Genomic DNA, 22,359 nt, shown 5'->3' with positions numbered 1-22,359 from the left:
GATAAAAATAACCCTGCACATGTTTTATCTGACTTACAGCAGAATGCATAAAGAGATTACGCTGGGGAGGCAGGCGGGGAGGGAGGGGGGCGGGCAGGGGGGGTAGCTGCTGAGTTTGGAGAATCCATCTGATTAGAGATCGTGCTGAAAGGTTCAGATAGCAAAAGGGCAGAGCCGCAGCGGTGTCGCTCACCTCACGGTGGCAGGAGAGGGGCGGCAGGCGCAGGGGTGGCAGCGAGAGCGGCTGCTGGGTGCCAGATGTGGCCTGTGGCCTCCGCGGGCTGTCGGCTCCCGAGCAAACACATTTGTTATGGACTTTGCCAGGGGTGCCCCACGCCCTGTTAATGATTCACTGCTCTGGGGGGGTGTGTGTTTCCAGCGGCTCCAGCGCTGTGTCTCGATGTGTCCCCATGGGGGGATGGCATCCCCACTGCGTGAGGATCCCAGGGCTCTTCTCCCCAGCTGCTGAGGGGGTGCCCCACTGTGTGGAATGCTGGGGTGGCTATGGTCAACCCTGCGGCCTGTGTGAGCCCCCCAGCAGGCTGCCTGCCCCTCCACAAAACCCTTGACGCGTGGTGGTGACAATGTGAGGAGCCACTGGTGGGGGTCCTGCGCTCCAGGGGCAGGGAGAGGCTGTGCTGTGCCTGCTCTGGGGCAGGGGTGGTTGACACAAACCCGGCAGAGCACCTCCACAGGGATGCAGCAGCAGTGGTGCAATGTCTCTCGGGGTGGTTGCAAAGGTGTAGGGGGGCACGGGGTGGTTGGGGGCAGGTGCTGCTGTTTTGGTCCTGGGCAGGGCTGGAGTTTCAGCTGCATGTTCTCATCCCTGCCTGCAGCAGGGGCTGCAGTTTTCATCCCTCTAACCAGGAACAGGCTCCAAACACTGGAGCTGGTCCTGTGCCTAATTCCTGTGAAAATTAAACTCGCAGAGGAGGAAGGTGAGATACTGGGGGGGGGAAGGAGCAAGAGAGACCCGGGTGTTTTATCACCATGGCAACAAAGACTTCTAGGGAAAGGTGCTGAGGTTGTGAAGTAGATCATTTACAGTTTACTTAATAAAAAAAAAGGGGGGGGGGGGGAGAAGGAAAAAAAAAAGGGGGGGGTAGGGGGTGAAGAGTATTTCCTGTAAGAAGCTGTGTGCCAGCTCTCCTCCTAAACAGCAACGGGGGAGCTTGGGCTGCTCCCAGGCCTGGATCTGTGCTTTCAGAGGGAGGAATGGGTGGAGAGAGATGGATGGATGGTGAGGGATGGGTAAAGGGCTGGATGCTCATCCCGGGTACCAGCCAGGCAGAGGCATGGTCCTGCGCGGAGCCATCCTCTGTGGGGAATGTTTGCTGGTGCCTCAGAAAGGCAGAACAACGCAGGAGGCGTCAGAAGAAGGTTTGTAGGGCAGGGATGGATCTTCCCCCCCCCCAGCCCTAGTTCTGGGTTTTTTTTGGGGGGGGGGGGGGCACTCTGTGAACCCGCTGTAGGGGGGGGGCAGTGTGGGGCTGCTTTCACCCAAAGCCCAGCGCCGGGGTAACCGTGTCCGTGGTGCGGGAAGGCGAGGTCCCTGAGCCGGGATGTTCCCGGACCCGGCTGCGGGGGCTAAGGGGGGGTCCAGGCGGGAGGGGACGGGGAGGGGACGGGGCGGGGATGGGAGAGGAGCGCGGCCGCCATTCCGCGGGGCTCCCGGCTCGGCCCTGCGCTTATCCCCGCGGAGCGCGCAGGGAGGCGCGGGCGCGGAGGCGGGCGGGGACGCGCCGCCCCCACCTCCTCCCCCCATCCCGCTGTGCCCTCCCTCCCCGCAGGTGCGGCGAGGCCGGAGCGGGGCCGGAGCGGGAGCGGCGATGTCCCGGCCGGGCGGGCGGCTGCGGTCCCGGCGGGCGGGGGTGCGGGCGGCCGTGGTGCTGATCGGGCTGCTGCACCGCTCCCGCAAGCACGGCGCGGAGGGCAGGTGAGCACCGCTCGGTCCCGGGGCGCGCTCGGGGCTCCTGGTGTTGGCTGCTGGGTTCGCAATGGTCTCTCAGGCGCTCCCGGCGCTCACTCGTGTTCGCGGTGCACGCTTGTGTGCTCCCGGTGTTCACTCGTCGACTCTCGGTGCTCCTTTGCGGATGCTTTCGTGTGCTCCCGGTGCTCTCTTGCTGATGCTTTCGTGTCTTCCCGGTGCTCTCTCGTTGATGCTCTCCTGTGCTCCGGGGTCTTTCCCGGTACGGGCGGCAGAGCCGAACCCCGGTGCTGCTTGGCAGCCGCGGTGCTGGCCTGGGGCGAGCGGGGGACACTCTGGCCGAGCCGTTGGAAGTGCTTGGGGGGCCATGGGGGCCATTATTTGGATGGACTGGATGTGGGTGAGCTGGCAGCGCTGCCCCAGAGCTGGACAACGGGCACTGGGATAACGGGGAGCAGCTCCTGGCATGTACGTCCATACACATATGTCTGTCTGTGTGTGTGTGCAGGGGTCTGGCCTGCCCCCGTCGGTTTAACCCCCCAGACTCATTCCCCCTGCAGCAGAGGACCGGGAAGGAGCGGGGCAGGAGCGTTCTCGGTGCTCCCGCAGGGATCGCCGTGCAGGCAGAGCTGTTGTGATTCGGGCCGGCAGCTTTGTCCCCTCTCCGGGAACAGCTGACAAATGCTTTCGTTCTCCCTTGCCTGAGCCGCACACTGAGCTCCCAGTTCAACTTTGTGCTGGGAGGAAATGGCTCGTCTGGAATATCGCGGAGCTGGCATCTCTCTGCCGCCGCAGCTCCGCTTCCCCGGCGCCTGGCCGGGAGCTGCCGGTGGATCCCCCTGCGCCGATTCATGCCGCGGCCCCGCTCGAGGGCTTCTCCCTCCCCCAGGACTCTGCTGCTCTGGCAACTTTGTTGTTAAAAATAGTGAGGAACAGGCACCCAAACCTTGGCGGTGTGCACGGTGCGGGCTCGGGGAGGGAGCGCCGCGGGCACTGCTGCAGACTGAAGGGGTTGGGGTTTTGGTTCAGTTTGTGGGTTTTTGTACCATATGAATGAAGAATTGGCAATATGGAACCTTTATTCCCCTCCCCCCAGTCTGGGAGACCCAAAAATTCTATCCAATGACTGGAGATGAAGCTTTAGCTCTTCACCCACCTGCAGTTTCAGGTCACAGGCTCCATACCCACATTTTCAGTGCTCCTGCCATAGGTGCTTTGCCTTGGGCACCCAGGAACCCTCCTGAGCAGGGTGTCAGCTGTGCTCTCATGACTTAACAATGGCCTTCCTGGGTAGTTCAGGTGTTGCTGGTGATGGTTTGGGCTTTTTTTCCTCCCTCCTTTGCTGGGTTTTCCAGGTAGATTGTCAAAGCTAAGCAGGTGGAAAAAAACTAACCCACAGGTCCTGAGGGTCCTGGTTGAGGAGCAGAGGTGGGTGCTGACCTGTGCTGAGGCCCACCATGGCTGTGCCCCCTGTCCTCATGTCTCACAGATGTGGGCACCCTTCTTTCTGTGCCACAGCTGTGACCCCTGTCCTCCCCTGTCTCAGCTGGGACATGGGCTGTGGGGGCTGTGTGCTAGGCTCAGCCCTTCCTGTCCCCACTGCTGCCCCTTGGGTATGGTCTTGTTCAGCCAGTCCCTGTTGGGGCTCTGCCTATGGGCCTTTGGAGTTCCCACCCGGCCTGGGGACAAGCCAGGGCCCCCGTGCCCCTTTGGCACTCCATGGTCTCTTCTTCCACTGTGTGTAGGGACATCTGGATCCCTAGGTGCTCCTCTAGCACTGACCCTGCTGCATGGCACTGCCATCCTGTGCTCACCTCAAGGTGTGGCAGGAAAGGGAGGGGCTGCTTTAAACCCAGCCACGGCGAGCAGGACTCTTCCCAAGCAGTCATCTCCTCCCTGGTACTGGATTTCTGTGAATGAGCCTAGTGTGGCACTGGAGTGCTGAGCAGAAATCTGGCTCTGAGCTCTCCCAGAAATCTGCCTGGTGATGTCTGGGTCTGTTTTGGTTGCTGATCCCCCCCCACTGCCTTGCTGAGCACAAGCCCTCCCAGAGCAGCTCTTGCCGCGGGGTTTACTGAGGACAATGAGAGTCACGCAGACATCTCGAGGGGAGGACCAGACCCTGAGGAGGGTTTTTTTTTGCTGTCTGCTGTGGAGTGAGGAGCCTTCATGGGAGCAATTGCAAGACTTCAAGTGGTGCTTTACGGTGCTTGCTTCGTCTTATGCAAGCTGCCAGGGCCATCAAAGTGACATAAGCTGCAGGAAGAGGAAGGGACTGCGAGCAGCATCGTCAAAAGGGACTCTGTTCCTCCACCTGCTCCTATTTTCCTTTTTTCCTCCTACATTCAGTCTTTGTTCTGCCTTTGCAGTTGAGTTTTGCTTTCCACGAGCCATATGCAAGCCTGGCAGGATGGGTGTCAGCTGCAGAGTCCCTGGGGGCTGATGTCCCTTTCTCGTTAGCAGTCCAGCAAAGCGCAGCACAACAGACCGAGCTCCCCTGGCAGGGCAGAGGTGATGCTCACTGTGTCCTCTCCATCCATACCTGTCCTGTGCCTCGACCCAGAGGGGATGGCAGCAGTGGGCACAGCTGGCTGGGCCTGGGGGGCTCCTGTGGTGAGTTTGGGCTCTTTTGGCTACTGTCTTGCTTTGGAGCTGCGTAGTTTACTCTAAAGTGGTTTTCCTGAGTGTTCCATGAGCAATGCTGTGGTGGCCATCCTCTTGTGGGGTGAAGCTAGTGGGGAGTGCCATGTGCCCACCAGCCCCAGCTCCAGTGCAGGCCGCTGGGCACAGGGCAAACGTCTTTATCTCTGCTGTGCTTTACTCTTTGGTGCAGCAAGGGCTGCTCGTGGTCTCCTGGAGCCACTGAGTGAAATCTGTGTACTGCTGCTGGCAGCTGGATGCCTGCTTGTCTCAGTGGGACACTCACGACAGCAGTGTCCCCTCTCCCGCCCCGGGTGTGGGCACCCAGGCAGGCACAGCCTCCCTTCGCCCTTCGGCTTCCGCTCCAGCAGCGGCTGCAGACTCTGGCTTCTGGGAGCTGCTCTCTGCAATTTGCAAATTATTGAATCAGCTCAGAAGCTGCTGCCCGAGCTCCCTGGCTCCTGTTTGCCAGGAATCGGCTCAGACGAGCCTTCTGCTCTGGAGAACTCCCAGCGCCTTGCCTGATTGACTCAAAGCTGCGGGAAGTCGCCGCTTTCCTCCCCTCCTGCGAGGGAGAGCAGCCACCAAAGCTGGGCAGGGACAGAAACCTCTTCCCAGCCTGATTTCTACATCAAGCAGTGCTTGCCCAGCTAGGGCCAGGGCAACTCTGTGGCCAGTTGGAGAGAAACCTGTGTCACTGGGTTCTGGGAAAGAACTCAGGGTGATTCATGGCAGAGCCAGCCTGGGCAGCAGTGACTCACAGAGCCTGGGCTGCACTGACCCCCAGCGCCAGGCCAGGCATCAGCGACCCCCAGCGCCAGGCCAGGCATCAGCGACCCCCAGCGCCAGGCCAGGCATCAGCGACCCCCAGCGCCAGGCCAGGCATCAGCGACCCCCAGAGGCAGGGCATCACTGACCCCCAGAGCCAGCCCAGGCATCACTGACCCCCAGAGCCAGGCCAGGCATCAGTGACCCCCAGAGGCAGGGCATCACTGACCCCCAGAGCCAGCCCAGGCATCACTGACCCCCAGAGGCAGGGCATCACTGACCCCCAGAGGTAGGGCATCACTGACCCCCAGAGCCAGCCCAGGCAGCACTGATCCCCAGAGGCAGGGCATCAGTGACCCCCAGAGCCAGCCCAGGCATCACTGACCCCCAGAGGCAGGGCATCAGTGACCCCCAGAGCCAGCCCAGGCAGCACTGACCCCCAGAGGCAGGGCATCAATGACCCCCAGAGCCAGCCCAGGCAGCACTGACCCCCAGAGCCAGGCCAGGCATCAGTGACCCCCAGAGCCAGCTCAGGCAGAGGTGTCCCCCTGAGCATGGGACACTCCATGCTGTTCCCAGCAATACTTATTCCCTGTGCAGAGGGATAATTAAAGCTAAACTCATTTGCAGTTAAATGTCACCTTGCTCTGAGCAGGGCCTGGGCTCCTGCTCGTGCAGGCTGTGCAGTGGGGGCTGCACACCGATGCAGGCTCTGCCATTCACAAGCACTGAATTGATTGCAACAGACCCAGAGCAGGAGCTGCTGCTCTTTGCTGACTCTCAGGCTCCACAGCAGGGAGGTGCTGGGCCAGCCTGAGCTTCATTTGCCTCCTGGTACATCGGTTTGGAGGGAAGCTGCTTCACGGTGGGGGGGCTCTGCCCCTGGAGCAGTGTGGGTGCAGGGGCTGCCACCTGGGTCTGGGGTGGCTGCACAGCTTGGGGCTGGCTGAAGCTAGTGGGAGCCCTGCAGCAGTGTGTGTCCTTTGCAGGCGTCCTCCCGGTGATGAGTGATGATGCAGCGAGATCTTGCCTGCCTGGAGTCCCCAGATTGGATGGGAGCTGCTCAAAGTCAGGGAAAGGTGCTTCATTAGGGCACTCACTGCAGGTTTCCAAGTGCAGGCTCTCAGGAAGGTGCCTTTGTCTGTGTTGCAATAATAATAATTAAGGAGGGGAAAAAAAAAGGTTTGGTTGAGGTTTTGTGCAGTTTGTGAGCAGCTGGCTGAGGGCTCCTGGGGCATTGGCAGGGCCTCAGCAGTGTCCTGCGAGCTGGGGCTCGGTCCCAGCCTTGTGCTGGTTGGGATGGGGGATGGAGAGGAGTCCCCCCACAAAGGGAAGGCAAGCAGCCAAGGCTCCAACCCATCCCAGGGTAGTGTGAGGGTGAAAAGCAACACAGCACAGCCCCCTGTGAACACTTAAGACACTGGGCACTGAATATTAAACAAACTAAAGAGGGAGCAGCTGGCAAGGTGCTGCCCATCAAGGGCAGAAAAGTGATGAGTCCCAAAATAGAGGCTGCTAATTGACAGGCTGAGGGTTGCTGCCCTTCTCAAGGGTACAGCATCCAGGCAGGCTGCACTTGTTGCTGCAGGAGTTTTGCACCTCCTTAGGCCAGGTTTAATCTGCAGAGGTCGGGGCGGGGGCAGAGGCAGCCTGTGGTGCCCTGCGTTCAGGATGGGCACAGAGGCAGCCTGTGGTGCCCTGCATTCGGGGTGGGGGCAGAGGCAGCCTGTGGTGCCCTGCATTCAGGGTGGGGGCAGAGGCAGCCTGTGGTGCCCTGCATTCAGGGTGGGGGCAGAGGCAGCCTGTGGTGCCCTGTGTTCAGGGTGGGGGCAGAGGCAGCCTGTGGTGCCCTGTGTTCAGGATGGGGGCAGAGACAGCCTGTGGTGCCCTGTGTTCGGGGTGGGGGCAGAGGCAGCCTGTGGTGCCCTGCATTCGACTCGCAGCGTAGCACAAGGCAGAGCTCACTGGGGAGTGGGAAACGTTTCCCCGGGGCAGGGAATGTGTGGACATCTTCCCTGCCCTCGTGTGGGGTGCAGGGACTCAGCCTGTCCCTGCAGAGCCTGGCTGGTAAACCAGAGGAGCAAAGCAAGAGGGTGGCCTGCATCAGAGCTCCTTCGCTAGGCTGCGGGAGGGGAGGTGTGTGCTCGGCAGCCGGGGTTTGGGCCTGGGGGGGATCTCACAGCCCTGGCTCGGTGCCCATGGGATGTTTCCATCAGGATTTTGGTCTGTTGATGGCTTTGCCCAATGAATCAGGGTATGAGTCTGTGGGAGCTTTGGGGGTGTGATCAGGGATGCTCTAAAGACAAGAGAAAGGTTTCGCCTGCCCTTGCTGTGTCAGGAACTCAGGCACTCAAAACAAGGGGGGAACACAATCCCCATCTGTCCCCCTCTGGGAGAAGCAGGGGGAGCAGCCCTGGCTATGGGGGCTGTGCCTGCCTGGTGGCCTCTGGGGCAGTGGGGTCCCCCCTTGAGCTCAGCTCCACAGCCCCAGGAGGGGGACAAGATCCGTGCTGGGATGGCAGGGCTCTCTTGTAAGATGCCTTTGAGCACTGAAAGGCCACCAGAAGGTCTCCCTGGAGCTTTCTCTCCTCTAGGGTGAACAATTCCAACTCACTCAGCCTGGCCTCACAGCAGAGGGCTTCCAGCCCTCCCGGCATTGCTGTGGCCTCCTCTGGCCCTACTCCAACAGGTCTCTGCCTGTGCTGGGCACTCCAGAGCTGGACCCAGCACTGGAGGTGGTTGTCACAGCAGAGGGGCAGAATCCCCTCCTTGGCCCTTCTGCCCACGCTGCTGGGGATCAGCCCGGGATGCTATTGGCTTTCCGGACTCCTCGCTGGAGGAGCTCTTCAGACCTTTGCTGTCGTCTGGGGTCCCCTGGTGCCCGCTGGGGTCCGGTGCAGGCGTAGGGCTGCCGTGAGCAGCCGCCGGCACCGGCGTCAGGAGAGATCCCGGGGGGCTGCCTCTCCGTGTGAGCACGGAGCAGGACGTGCTCATCCTCCTCATGATTCATTTACTACCCCGGCGGGGGGGAGGATCTGTTTGGGAGCTGGGCTGGTGGCCCCTGGCCCCGTGTCTGGCGGCAGGGGTCCCTGGAGCCCCTGTCTGTGGCTTTAGCTGTTGCCAGCACACGGAAGCCGACGGCGCGGGGTGGCCGTGGAGGTTCTTGCTTTGCTCTCCCTGGAACTGCAGGAGCAGTTCCAGCAGTTTGGCCCCAAAGCAGCAGTCAGCATGTGAGAGAGGAACACGTTGTTAAGTTGTCTGAGTGATTTTATAATACTTGGACTATGATGCTATGGCAACCTGCTACAAATCCCAGATCAAATACATTTGTTTGTGTGCATCCCTCCAACTTTCATCTTTGGGAAGTCTGAAACGCTTGCTGCCTCTGAGGGCCACGCTGCAGATTAGTGCAGAGCTGGAGGTTCAAAGCAAGGGGAGTGCAGGGTGAGTGGTTTGCTGCAGATCAGGCTGTGCTGTCCTGTCCTAGAAAGTCAGAGAGCAGCCAGCCAGGATCTGCCGTCCTCGGCGTGCTCTCAGCGGCGGAGTCGTGGTGAGCTTGTGGAGAAGAGAGAGGGAAGGAGCCTGACAGAGCAGATGGGCAGGACCTGGGTTCTGCTGTTGCCCATAGGCTATCCCACAGGGTTCTGACTTATTTCTTGCACTGAAGGGCTGGAAGATGCTGAGAGCTTCCATGAGAGGTGACGACGTAAGGCAGGTGTGACCTGCTCTGGTTTCAGCACAGGAAGAAGCAAAGGTGTAGACTGATGTCAAATGCCAGTCCTTGGCCTGGGCTCGAGTTTGGGCACAAAGCACTGGGTGTTTCCCCTGCTGCACAGGCTGGGCAGTGCCAGGGTCCTTGGTGCCATGTGGTGGGGAGGGGACAGGTCCTGCTGGCCCCACTTTGTCCCTTGCAGTGTGGGGCAGCTTTCTTCTCAGCTCCTCCTGCTCTGTGGCACTGCAGCCCACAGGCCACTGAGTCCTTCTTGCTCCTGCCTGCAGCTGTTAATGCCCCAGGAGGAGCCTGGCAGGACCCTCAGCTCCAGGAGAAATAGATCCTGCCCTGAGAAGTGTAGCCAGCAATTAATTACCACTACCAGAGGATTTGGTTTAGTGGGTCCCAGGGGTCTGTGAGCCAAGTCCCCGCATGCTAGTAGCTGGTCTTGGCTGTGGTGTTGCCTGGCACGGTGGTGTGCCACCTTGTCCCTCACCATGCTGATCACCCTGTGCCATTCCAATCCCCTCATGCCATGCTGATCGTCCCCATGTCCCACCTGGTCTGATCTTCCACCTCTGAGGCATATTATGGGCTTGAGCCCTAGCCCTGGCTTTCCTCCAACATCCACCCAGTGTTCTCCTGGCTACAGCTGAGCTCCATTGATCCTTGTTCCTTGGTTGTTGACTCTGGATCCGTGTCCTGCTTGTCCCTTCCTTCCTGTGGTCACATGCACCACAGCTCCCTGCTTCTGCCCTGTCCAGATGTGCCAGCACAGACTGCCAGCCCCCCAGCCACATCCATCATGCCAGCTGCAGGGACACAGTGTCCAAGGCAGCTGCAGGCCTCTGCCTGTGTGTATCTGTACCTGTAGGTGTGCTTCAGGGGCTGGAGTCAGGTCTCAGCAGGAGCAGTCTGTGGGCAGGAGCAGTTGTGCTCACAGGCAGGAGGAGCAGGAGCTGTGCTTCCTCAGGCTCTGCTTCAGCCTCTTGTCAGCAGGGATGCAGCCCAAGGGCTGCTGCTTTGCTCACAGAAGTGGTGCTGGGGCCTTGCACTCCCTCTGGCATCAGTGTCCTCGGAGAACACCTGCCTGCTGTGCCTTCTGCACCCCACTGCATCCTGCCCCATCCCCACAGCACCCCCGCGGTGTGCAGGACCCTGCATGTGGTTGTCACCTGCTGTCAGAAGAGCTGAGGCCTGGTGGCAGAGGGCAGGAGCCCGGGTGGAGAGGCTGGTGAGGAGGGCAGGCGCTGCAGGTGGCCAGTGCCCACCCCCTGGCAGAAGCTGCATGTTTTGGAGAGGGCCTGGGTGGGTGTTGGTGCCCGGCTGCTGCGTGTGCCACGCTGTGCTGTGCCATCCCAGGGCGGGCTGCCATGGGAACCAAACCTCCTTCCTGCAAGATAAACAGTTGGGCATTTTTGGCCCGGTTTCTGCAGGACTAACCTGGCAGGGACGAGAGGAAGCAAATTAAACCTCAGATTTTCTGACTCCCGGGGGAGCATCTGGTGGCGCTGCTGCGAGAGGCAGCCTGGTGGTCGTGTGCCTGGGAAGCTGCTGGGCTGAAGGGAAGGGATGCTGTGGTCAGCTCCTTGCTGGAGGGCTGAGGCTGTGCCTTTCCCAGGTTTAGGGGGGCTTTTGTGGGGGGCTTTGGTGGCAGGTCCGTGGTGCAGGGGCTGCTCCTGCTTCCCTGGGCTCGTGTAACCTGGTGATGCCTCTCCAGCCTCCACGTTCAGCACCAGTGTGACTGCTCTGTGATCATAGAGGCCCTTGGCTGGGCCTTGCCAACCCCAGCCGGGGTGTCCCAGGGGCTAACGCTGCTGTCACCGAGCTGGACCCCTCCTCTGCCATCCAAGGCTGCTGGGAGACCGATGGGCCACACATCCTGCCCAGGCAGGGATGGTGCCAGATGGAAGGACACCATCTGTGGGGATGGGTTGTCATAGAAACCTATCCCTGCTGTCCCAGCACCACCACACCAGCACCACATCACTCCACACCCCAGCCCCGCGGCCAGCCCTGGCTGGGTCCCGGGGGCACAACCCAGGCACTTGGTGGGGCAGTGAGGGGTCCCGACCCATCCCGGGCTCGGGGGCTCTGCAGATGGCTTTTGCCATCTCTTCTCTCTGTCTCTTTTGGGTTTCTCCCAGATCCAAGATGCTGCTTCTCCAGCAGCCTGCCCGCCCGCGGCTTTGCCAGGGAAGATAAGCTCTTCTCTGCCGCCTGGCGCTGCTGCCCGGCCGGCACGGGGGGAAGCTGACTCCTGCCTTTGGTTTTTCAGGAAGCAGGAGCTGCTGAACAGCTCAGATGTGACCGTCCCGGAGCGGCCGCTGTCCCCGCCGCTCACCGCCCCGCCGAGCATGAAGGTGAGTTGTGAGGGCGCTGCCGCGGTGGGCGCACGGTCCGGCTGGGCTGCCAGGTTTGGAGCTGGCACGGAGCGGCACTGCCAACGCAGCGGCTGCCCGGAGCCGGGGCTGTTCCCGCGGGAGCAGCGGTAGGCGGTTTCTGGAGCCCAGCCTGCGGCGCGGTCGTGCGTGCCGGCGGGCCCCATCCTGCGCTGCCGCTCACGTTACGCAACCGCGGGCGGCGGTGCCAAGCGGGGTGCAGAATCCCAGAGCTGTTATCCTGCGAGCAGCCCTCCCTGGGCGCCGCGGCGGGCGGCTGCTTGCCAGCTGGAGGCAGACGGCGCATCCCCCCCCAGCGGGCAGCGCTGCTGGCACGGCCTGACCCGGCGCTCCCTCCTGCCAGCACCGCTCGGCCGCTCGCTTTGGCCGTGCCGGGGGACCCGGTGCTTGCCCAGCTCTGCTCCCTCTGCAGCCTTCCCAAACCCAGCGGGAGAGGGCTGGGAGCAACCTGTTGAGACCTGGGAGCTGGTCCTGGCCGAGCTGGGGTGGGACTGGGCTCTGCCACAGCTGCCAGCTTGCAGTTACCTCGCTCAAACAGTCTCAAGTGAGCAGGGTGTGTGCACCCCTGTGCCAAGGAGGGCGATGCAGAGGACAGGGCAGTGCCCTGGGGCAAAGCACCTGCCTCCTGAGGGCTTCTGCCTTTGCCCTCAGCAGGTTTTCAGGGAAATTCTGCTTTTTGAGGAGTCTGTGAGCCAGGCAGGCTGAGCCTGACTGTGGGTGCAGAGGTGGCTCCCAGTGCTGGGGTCTGCTCCATGCCCAGGAGGGAATATAGGTGTCAAGGCCCAGGGCACACTGCGGGCAGGGAGGAGGACAGCTGTTCCTCAGCTGGAGCCAGGGTGGTGTGGGACAGGTCAGGCTCTTCAATGATGTTCAAACGTTAGCCCAATGCTTCCCTCACCTTGGGAAGCCTGGCAGGGAAACCTGTGGGGAGCTTGGCGTGGGCAAGGCGTGTGGATGCTGCTCCAAGTGATGCAGGCCCCCCAAAAGCAAGGGCTGAGGGCTTTCTCTTCTGGCCTCTTCTCCTCACATGACAAGCTGGGGCTGTGGCCAGGGGAGAGGCTGGTGGTGGCTCTGGCTGAGGGCAGGCAGCGGGGACCAGGCTCAGTGGGCAGGGCTGGAGGCTGCTGTTTCACTGCTGGTTCGTGTCCTTAAAGCAATTAAAAGGTGATTAGCGACTCGTTCTGCTTTACAGCAGGATTAAAGGCCTCCAGAACCTTTTGCAGATGGCACAGGTTGTCCTCTCAGACAGGGGAGGGAGAGCTGGGAGCCCTTGGCACCTGCTCCCTCCCTCCACCCTCAGGCCCCGCGGCGTTGGCAGAGCTGCTGCGGTCGTGGCTGCCTGTGCTGGCACCGCAGCTGGGCAGTGGCACAGGAGGATCCTGGATACTGCTTTGCCAGGCACAGGGAGCTCCAGAGGTGCCAAACAGAGATGAATCCTCGTGGTCTCCATGGTGTGGGGGCTGTTTGTGGACCACTGGGTTGTTTTCTGCTCGTTTGGAGCTTCCCCGTGCCCCTGCTGCTGCTTTGGTCTCGGCTGCATCGGCTCTTGAAAGGTCAGGGTTGGTGTGGGCTTGCTGACATTTAAGAGATGGAACTGGAGAGGAGATGTCAGGGGTTAAGGAGCCATCAGCTTGATGAAGGGAAACCCAGGGTGACGTGGTGGTGGGAGGCAGAGACCTGGTCCTCCTGGAGACGTCAGCTTGGTCCCCTGTCCACCACAGGCTGTGGGGGATGCTGGACACTTGCTCAGCAGAGCCCAGCTGTGATGAGATGCTGCCCAGCAAGAGTGCACAGAGTCGATGTCCTCAGTGCTCATCCTGCCCTGCTCTCCTCTGGGTAGGCTTTAAGGTGCTTCCCAGAGGTCTGTGCAGGACTTACTGTCACAGAGAGGGACAAAAGGCCCTGGGAGCGTGGACAGGAGGCCTTGGTGCTGTTAGTGCCTAATCTGCATCCTCTGGGCCAGCAGATTGGGGTGTCCCAAGGAGACTCTTGAGAGGGTGTAAAGATGGGAGTCACTCAGCTCCTTTGGAAGGGCTGTGGCTTTTTTGTGCATACAGATGCCAGCTGGAGAGGTTGGGGGTTCTGCCTCCTGCCCCAGAAGCCTGTTCCTGCTGCATCTTTCCCAGGCAAGTGCTCTCCTGAGGGGCACAGTGCATCCCACCGGGGGGTCTGTGCATCCCATCAAGGTGCCATGCATCCGAGCAGGCGCCTGCCAGTCCCCTGCAAACCTTCATCCACTTCCTGCCCAACCTGTTTGGGGCACTTTGCCTCCCAGGGGAGCCACCCTTTGAAATAACAAAGCAGCAGAGCTGCCTGCCTCTGCCTTGGAGAAACATTAACGAGGGGAGGTGTGGGGAGGGATGCCCGGGCTGGTGCTTGGCTGCTGGCACCAGGACCCCTGAGGAGGGCCGGTGGTGGCAGTGCCTGTGGCTGCGTGGCAGATGCAGGAAGATGGATTTCTTGTGGGGCATGCTGGTGAGTGCTGTGCGACCTGGGGAGCTGGGCTGAGCTCTGCCCTGCTCTGCTCCATCCTTGGTGGCCCCTGCCTGGGGCAGGGCTTGCTTTCTGGCTGGCATTTCCCTGGAGAGCTTCTAAGCAAGCTCTGGCTGCACTGCAGCTTCTGCTCTGTTCTGCTTGTCCCCGGGGTGCTGGGTGCCTGAACAGCCACCCTGTGCTGTGGACCAGGTGCCTGGTGCTGGCAGAATGGGACCATGGGCTTTTCTGGGCTGTCCATCCCCTCTCAGGCTGCTCAGGGGTGAGGGTGAGGGCAGGTGAGCAGGGAAGGAACGGCAGGTTGGGTATTCTGCATTTCTGAGGCTGTCAGGACACGAAGCTGGCCAGGTTTGCCTCACTGAAGATGGGCAGAGCTGCCTGCTCTGGTGATGCCTTTGGTGGCACTGGGGAAGCAGGGGCAGGTTTGGTCTGGAGCAGTGTAACCATCGCTGCTGCGGTGCCCTGGCAGGGCCATCGCTTCCTGCCCAGCGTCACAAGGCTGTCATTGTCTCCACCTAATCGCCAAGATGTTTGTGTCCCTGTGCAGCCGGCTCTCGGCATGCAGGAATCCCTCGGGGGTGCAGGCTCTGCTCCTGGGAAATGCCTGGATGCTTTTCTGCTGGAACCTGCCCCAGCAGGTGGATCTGGTGCTGCTGCTGCTGTGTGGTTTGGGTCTCTGGTTCTGGCCCCTGGCAGAATGGGACCTGGGAACAACTTCGATGGACTCAAAGAGCCTTTTGTCCATCGCGGATACGTGGAGATGAACTGGAATCTAAGCCGAGCTCAGAGTGTGGAGAGGCCTTTAGAAGTGCTATGGGCACAGAGCTCTCCTTCCCCAGGGTCTGATGCTCCCCACAGGCGCAGTGGATACCTGCTGGATGGGGTCCAAAGCCAGGCCAGGGCTGCCCTGAGCCACGCACTGCCTGCCTGCGCTGCCCGCGGCTCTCCTGTCCCCGCTGCTGTCACCCGGGGCAGCCACTGGGCTGCTCCTGCTGTAAACCCAACCTTTGCTCACCCCATTTACTGAGAGAGTCTCCGAGGTTTTCCTTGGCTCGTTTTAATTCCTTCATCTCCTCTGGTTTTGGTTTTTTCCCCTTCCCTCTTACGTGCTTTGAGAAATCCATTTCGATTGCTGGTGAGTGGCAGGGAGCAGGGGGGCTTAGAGGAGAGGAGGGGGAGGGAGGACGAGGAAGAGGAGGGAGGGGGCTGCTGCCTCCTGCCTCCAGAAAAGCCATTCGCTGGGAGTGCCCCGGTGTTTACAGCTGTCGCTCCACTCCATAAGCCATTTGCATGTGCTTGAGGAGCCTGCCGAGGATCGGGGCTGTCCAGCCGGGGTTCGGTGGCTGCCGTGCCGATGAGGTGACCCTGCCCGGTGTCTCAGGGGGCTGCTGTGTGCTGGCAGAGCACCAATGGGATTTCCCGTGGCTGTGGGTGGAGCAGTGTCTGAGCTGGTCAAACCCAGGCTTCTGCAGCTGAACGTCACGGCAGGACCCCGGGGGAAAGGTCCCAGAGCAGCTCGGCGGCACCGGGACCCTGCCGAGCCCGGGACCCTGCCGGCGGTGCAGGTTGATCAGGGCAGGAGCAGGGTTTGTGGCTGGGCTCTTCCCAGCCTGGGTTTGTCATCCCCAGTCCCACCGTGTGAAGTGTTCCTGAAGACCCAGGATACTCCTGCTCTGTGTCCCAGGTGTGCTGCAGTGGCTTGGAATGCTCGTGGGGATGCAAAGCCCCAAAGCCCCAGCAGGGCTGGGGACGAGGCAGAGCCCCCGGGCTGGGCACCAGCAGGGCTGGGGACGAGGCAGAGCCCCCGGGCCGGGCACCAGCAGGGCTGGGGACGAGGCAGAGCCCCCGGGCCGGGCACCAGCAGGGCTGGGGACGAGGCAGAGCCCCCGGGCCGGGCACCAGCAGGGCTGGGGACGAGGCAGAGCCCCCGGGCCGGGCACCAGCAGGGCTGGGGACGAGGCAGAGCCCCCGGGCTGGGCACCAGCAGGGCTGGGGACGAGGCAGAGCCCCCGGGCTGGGCACCAGCAGGGCTGGGGATGAGGCAGAGCCCCCGGGCCGGGCACCAGCAGGGCTGGGGACGAGGCAGAGCCCCTGGGCCGGGCACCAGCAGGGCTGGGGATGAGGCAGAGCCCCCGGGCCGGGCACCAGCAGGGCTGGGGACGAGGCAGAGCCCCCGGGCCGGGCACCAGCACTGCTGGGGGAGCAGGACAAGCTCCCTGCTGCAGGCTCAGGCTACTCTGGAGCAGGCAGGCAGCGTTTTTAATCGAGTCCCAGCTAATCTCTTTAGTCCATTTGGCAAGTAGGGCATTAACCCTGCACGGGCAGCCTGGCACTGGCACTGCTGATGTGCCCACGGCCGGTGAAGGGCAGAGCCCAGGGCCTGCATCTCACAAGGTAAGGGGCATGGGGCTGCTGGTGGTGTCCCCTCTGCCAGGGCATTGGTTTGCTTTTCTGGATCAATCACTCTGGGCCTGATCCATGTCAGAAGGAAAGAGGTTTGCTGCTGGTTTGTGTGCCCAGACCCCCTCCTGCCAGGGCCTGGCAAAGCAGCAGCAGGACTGCAGGGATGAGGGCACAGCCCTCCCCATCCCTCTGCCCGTGTCAGGACCAGCTGTGGTCCACAGCCCCAGCAAACACCACACCTGTGGCACTGCTGGGCACCCTGTGGCACTGCTGGGCACCCTGTGGCACTTGGCAGCCAGCTGGGTGTTGTTTCCACCTGGTCCCTGAGGTCAAGCAGCACATGGCAGGGCAGTGGAGTGTGCCTGCAGCAGATGATTGCTTTCCTCTTTTCCCTTTCCCCTCTCCCACTTGCTCCACGGGCAAGATCACTCTCCCCTTGGCAGCAGTGGCACAGGCTGAAGATGCCAAGAGACCCAAGAGACCTGACTGCCAGGGCACACGAGGCACCCAAGAGGGCTTTCTGCTCCTGCTGAGGGCCAGAGTGCCTGCTATGGGGTGTGGAGGGGTGTGGGGGCTGGTGTCCCTGCCTGGCTATGCCTGGGGCTCACATTTGCTGTCAGCCACCAGGAGTTCTTCTTCTTCTCTCTTTCAGTCTGCAGAATTCTTCGAAATGCTGGAAAAAATGCAGGTGAGCAGCATCCCTGTGCAGGTGAGCAGCATCCCTGTGCAGGTGAGCAGCAGCCCTGTGCAGGGGAGCAGCAGCCCTGTGCAGGGGAGCAGCATCCCTGTGCAGGGGAGCAGCATCCCTGTGCAGGTGAGCAGCAGCCCTGTGCAGGGGAGCAGCACCTCTGTGCAGGTGAGCAGCATCCCCGTGCAGGGGAGCAGCATCCCCGTGCAGGGGAGCAGCATCCCTGTGCAGGTGAGCAGCATCCCTGTGCAGGTGAGCAGCATCCCCGTGCAGGGGAGCAGCGGCCCCGTGCAGGGGAGCAGCACCTCTGTGCAGGTGAGCAGCATCCCTGTGCAGGTGAGCAGCATCCCTGTGCAGGGGAGCAGCAGCCCTGTGCAGGGGAGCAGCAGCCCCGTGCAGGGGAGCAGCAGCCCCGTGCAGGGGAGCAGCAGCCCCGTGCAGGGGAGCAGCAGCCCCGTGCAGGGGAGCAGCAGCCCCGTGCAGGGGAGCAGCAGCCCCGTGCAGGGGAGCAGCAGCCCCGTGCAGGGGAGCAGCAGCCCCGTGCAGGGGAGCAGCAGCCCCGTGCAGGGGAGCAGCAGCCCCGTGCAGGGGAGCAGCAGCCCCGTGCAGGGGAGCAGCACCTCTGTGCAGGTGAGCAGCAGCCCTGTGCAGGTGAGCAGCAGCCCCGTGCAGGGGAGCAGCACCTCTGTGCAGGGGAGCAGCACCTCTGTGCAGGGGAGCAGCACCTCTGTGCAGGGGAGCAGCAGCCCTGTGCAGGGGAGCAGCAGCCCTGTGCAGGGGAGCAGCATGCCTGTGCAGGGGAGCAGCAGCCCTGTGCAGGGGAGCAGCACCTCTGTGCAGGTGAGCAGCAGCCCCGTGCAGGGGAGCAGCAGCCCTGTGCAGGGGAGCAGCAGCCCTGTGCAGGGGAGCAGCAGCCCCGTGCAGGGGAGCAGCAGCCCTGTGCTGGTGCCAGGGCTCCCTCCCTGCCCCTCACAGCCCACAGCTCCTCCTGCACCCGAGGGGCTGGGAGGCTCCTGCCTGACTCTGTCGTGCTGTGGGTTGTTGGGGAAGTCCCCAGGGCAGTGTGGGCCCTGCTGAAAGGAGCACAGGAGGTGCCTCCAGCCCAGGGCACGCAGCAGAGCTGCACAGGAGCAGCCAGCACAGCAGGGAGAGCAGCAGTGGTGCTGGCAGCATCCTCCCCTGAGCTGCCCCTGCAGCGTCCTGAGCAGGTCTCTGAAGGGAGGTTCAGAGCACAAGCTGGGGCTGGCACTGCCTCAGCACCCCGGGGGCAGGGCAAGGCAGGCTCTTGTCCCACACCAAAACACATCAGGATGTGCCCCAGGAGCAGTGCCAGAGCACCAGGGCGTGTGCCTGCTCCCCACAGACCATCAGAGCTGGGCTCTCTCGTGGGGGATCTCACCCTGGAGGAAGGAAGGGGAAGCTGGGGGTGGGGGTGGGGAACTGATCATCCCTGCCTCACCTTTAGGGACTTTCAGTGTGGTGTTGCTGTGTCCCAGGGCTTGTCCTGCCACAGCAGGGGGTGGTCCTGCCTCATCCCCATCACCCATTCTCACTGTGCTCAGGTGGGGTCTGCCCTGGCAGGGGCAGCTCTGTCCCCTCCTCTCACACCCCCTGGGTCACAGTGTTTCCCATGCAGTCAAACTCCCTCATGGCTTTGTGTGGTTGGAAACCTCTTCATGACCCCATCCATCTGCTCTGCTCCCAACAGGCACCCAAGCTGGAAGAACAGAGAACTGGAAGCCAAAAGCACAAGGTTGGTTGGATTGTGTCTCTGGTGGGGATCCTCTCAAGTGCCCTGCCCTGGATCTCAGGGCTTTGCAGTGTCTGGTCAAAGCCAGGCCCCCAAAGGGCTCCAGAGGGTTTAATTGTGGCTAGAGACAAGGCACTGATTGAATTGCAGAGGAGGGAGAGGCTGTGCCTGGGAATCCTAACCCAGCTTTAGCCCAAACCCCAACCCCTCTGCTTCCATGGGGAGCTCTGTGCAGGGGGCAGGGGGGGTTCTGCCGTGGACCTGAGGGGCTTACACCCATAAGGAGGACCCCTCTGACCCTGCTGTGGACCATGAGTGGGGAAGGGTGCCAGGCTGGGCCCCAGGGATGTGGTGGCATCGCTGCCAGGGCTGGTCCATGCCATGCCCAACACAGCATCACTCTTCTGTCGGTGCAGGGCACTGGGGACAGGAGGGAGCAGGGCAGTGGCTGGCAGTGCTCCCTGGGTGGCATGTACCAGGCTGTGGTCTCAAGGGGCAGCTGATGGAGAGCAGGTGGTCACAGGTGGTGTTTCCATTCCTTTTTCCAGGAAGACTACATCCCATACCCCAGCATCGATGAGGTGGGTGCCCTGAACCCCCCGAGTGCCTTTCCAGAACTGCCTCCAATGGAACTGGTGGAGCTGCCCACAGCCCATGCCCTCTGCCCACAGCCCATGCCCTCTGCCCACCTTTGTGGCTGCAGCTCTGCCTCAGTGCCCTCTTCCTAGGGGAGAGAGAAGAGGTTCCAGTGAAGGGCTGGATTTGCCCCCACGGGGCCAGGGCTGGGGGCTGCTGTGGGAGGGGGCAGCGCTGGGGCAGAGCACAGGGCAATGAGCTCCTGCACCCTGGTCCTGCCCACCCCCTCATGGGCACATCTCTGCAGATCCTAGAGAAGGGCAGCCCATACCCACTGATCATCCTGCCCCAGTTTGGGGGGTACTGGATTGAAGACCCGGAGAACCTCGGCACGCCCACCTCGTCTGACAGCAGCATCTGCGAGGAGGAGGAGGAGAACCTCAGCCCCAGCACCTATGGCTACAAGCTGGAGTGCAAAGGAGAGGCCAGAGCCTACAGGAAGCACTTCCTGGGGAAGGTGGGTGCCCCTGCTGGGGGGCAGTGGGCAGCTGAAAGTGGCACACCCAGCCCCCCAGAGGAAAAAGACATTCTGACAGCTGTGGGCAGCATGGGCACAGGCCACAACTTCCCTGCTTGCAAGGAGAGGAGGGGAGACCACCGTGGCTGGGGTGGCCACACATATGGCCTTGCTCCTGCACCCACCCTGGGTGGGCACTGCCAGCTTGGAGCCCACCCCATTCCCTCAAGGACCCTGGGTGGGCACTGCTGGCTCTGAGCCTGCCCCATCTGCAGGGGCTGGGGGCTGGGGGCTCGGGCAGACTCGGGGCACCTGGCAGCAGCCTGCTGCCCACTTGCCCCCAGCCTGATAATCCTCTTTCTGCTCTGCTCAAAGCTGGGAGCAGGGTGTTGGAGTCCACAGGCAGAGGGATTAAAGGCCCACGAGGAGGGGTGAGGGTGTGTGTCCCTGAGGTGTCAGGGATGGTGTTGGGCTGGCTCCTGGGCAGGGTGTGGGCAGTGCCATGGCTGAGCTGCCCCCCCTCCCCCCCACTAACACTTTCTTCTCTCTCTTTAGGATCATCTCAATTTCTATTGCACAGGCAGCAGCCTTGGGAACCTGATCCTCTCCATCAAGTGTGAGGAGGCAGATGGCACAGAATATTTGAGGATTATACTCAGGTAAGGGGGGGAGGGGGGGAAACAAAGCTTTGCTTAACAAAACTTCTCTCTGGGGGCCCTGGTTTGGCTTCCTTGCTGGAGCTGGGCTGGCAGCACATGGAGGGGCTCAGACTGGGCTGGGGAGCAGCAGCAGCATCTTCCTTGGGCTGCTTCTGTCCCCCACTGATGGGTATGAGGCTTGGATTCAGTGCTGAGCCTGCTGGCACTGGGTGCAAATGGTTTAGTTGATTAGGTGGTGTTGGATGAGGGGTTGGACATGATGATCTCGAAGGTCTCTTCCAACCTGCCCTGTCCTGCCCTGTCCTGCCCTGTCCTGCCTCTGTGTGACCCAGGGTGGCACCAGGCCCTGCAAGCCATCAAGCCCTGGTGTGTCTGAACCCCTCTGTCACTTCCCTCCAGAGGGTGAATGCTGTAGGAGCAGCAGAGATGAGAGGAAAACCAGAGGCTGTGCAGACCCCAACAGAGGCTGCAGTACCTCACCAGGCTGGGTGGGGGGCTGCAGCTGGCACCTCTGCCTCGGGCACTGCCTCACAGCTGCTTGGTTCTGTTCCCCTGCCAGGTCCAAAGTGAAGACACTGCACGAAAGGATCCCCCTGGCAGGGTTCAGCAAGCTGCCCAGCATCCCCCAGATTGCAAAGGTGAGGTGCTGAGCTGGGCTGCCTGCAGCAGAGCCCACGCTGCTCTGCCCAGCACCTTGGGCAGCACTGGGTGGCATTGGGCAGTGTTGGATGGCATTGGGTGGCATTGGGCAGTGTTGGATGGCATTAGATGGCATTGGGCAGAGTTGGGCAGCACTGGGTGGCATTGGGCAGTGTTGGATGGCATTAGATGGCATTGGGCAGAGTTGGGCAGCATTGGGTGGCATTGGGCAGGGTTGGGCAGCATTGGGTGGCATTGGGCAGGGTTGGGCAGCATTGGGTGGCATTGGGCAGGGTTGGGCGGCATTGGATGGCATTGGGCAGTGTTGAATAGCATTAGGTGGCATTGGGCAGTGTTGGATGGCATTAGATGGCATTGGGCAGAGTTGGGCAGCATTGGGTGGCATTGGGCAGGGTTGGGCAGCACTGGGTGGCGTTGGGCAGCATTGGGTGGCATTGAGCAGTGTTAAATGGCATTAGATGGCACTGAGCAGTGTTGGGCAGCATTGGGTGGCATTGGGCAGTGTTGAATGGCATTAGATGGCATTGGGCAGCATTGGGCAGGACAGGGGGGCTGCTCCATGTGCCCAGGGACCCAGCACTGACTGCTCTTTCCCTTGCCCCCAGGCCTTCTGTGATGATGCCTCTGGGCTGAAGTTCAGCCCCGTTCTGTACCCCAAGGTGAGGCAGCTTACCCCCCGTGGGTGGTGCGTGGCACAGGGGTGCTCAGGCAGGGTTAGCTGTCCCCTTCCCCTCAAGATCCAGAGGCTGCTTTGGCACCTTGTGTGTGGGTGCTTGTGCTGCACCTGCCAGCTCCCAGCCTTTGCCATGGCTGCACAGGGCATGTGAGCAGGGCCCTGGTGGTGTGCAGTGAGCATCTGGCAGCAGGTCAGCTCATGGCCAGCTGATGGCACCTGTGGGCCACCAACTTGTTGTGCCCATTGGCCACCAAGGCCTGATGGCACTTTGGTATTAATCTGCCCTTGGAGAGGGAAGAGAGACCAACTGTGGGGTGTAAACCCAACAAGGGCCTGGGTTTGGTGCCTTAAACTGTGCAAGAAGGGCTGAGCCTGTGCTCAAGGAGCTGTGCAGGAAGAGATGCAGGGGTGGAGAGGTCCCTGCAGGGCACAGAGTGCTGCAGCTGGGTGGCAGTGCCCACTGGTGATGTACCCAGACTCACTCATTG

General features: G+C 61.8%; 1 protein-coding gene across 1 annotated transcript in view; it reads left to right on the top strand.

The window, feature by feature from the left end:
• The window catches only part of RAP1GAP2 (RAP1 GTPase activating protein 2), a 68,994-nt gene that overhangs the window by 30,173 nt on the left and 16,462 nt on the right, over nt 1–22,359 (top strand). The window contains 8 exon segments of the mRNA XM_068154884.1: nt 11,326–11,410; nt 16,998–17,033; nt 18,742–18,786; nt 19,332–19,364; nt 19,667–19,876; nt 20,432–20,535; nt 21,095–21,173; nt 21,801–21,854. Of these exon segments, the coding sequence (XP_068010985.1) occupies nt 11,326–11,410; nt 16,998–17,033; nt 18,742–18,786; nt 19,332–19,364; nt 19,667–19,876; nt 20,432–20,535; nt 21,095–21,173; nt 21,801–21,854 (646 nt within the window).

The sequence above is a fragment of the Melanerpes formicivorus genome, unplaced genomic scaffold (assembly GCF_026170545.1).
Source record: "Melanerpes formicivorus ecotype bairdi unplaced genomic scaffold, bMelFor1.0.p_v2 SCAF_29, whole genome shotgun sequence".
NCBI classification, from domain to species: domain Eukaryota; kingdom Metazoa; phylum Chordata; class Aves; order Piciformes; family Picidae; genus Melanerpes; species Melanerpes formicivorus.
Note: the sequence above shows the minus strand (reverse complement) of the source record. Positions and strands in the feature narration are given on the sequence as shown.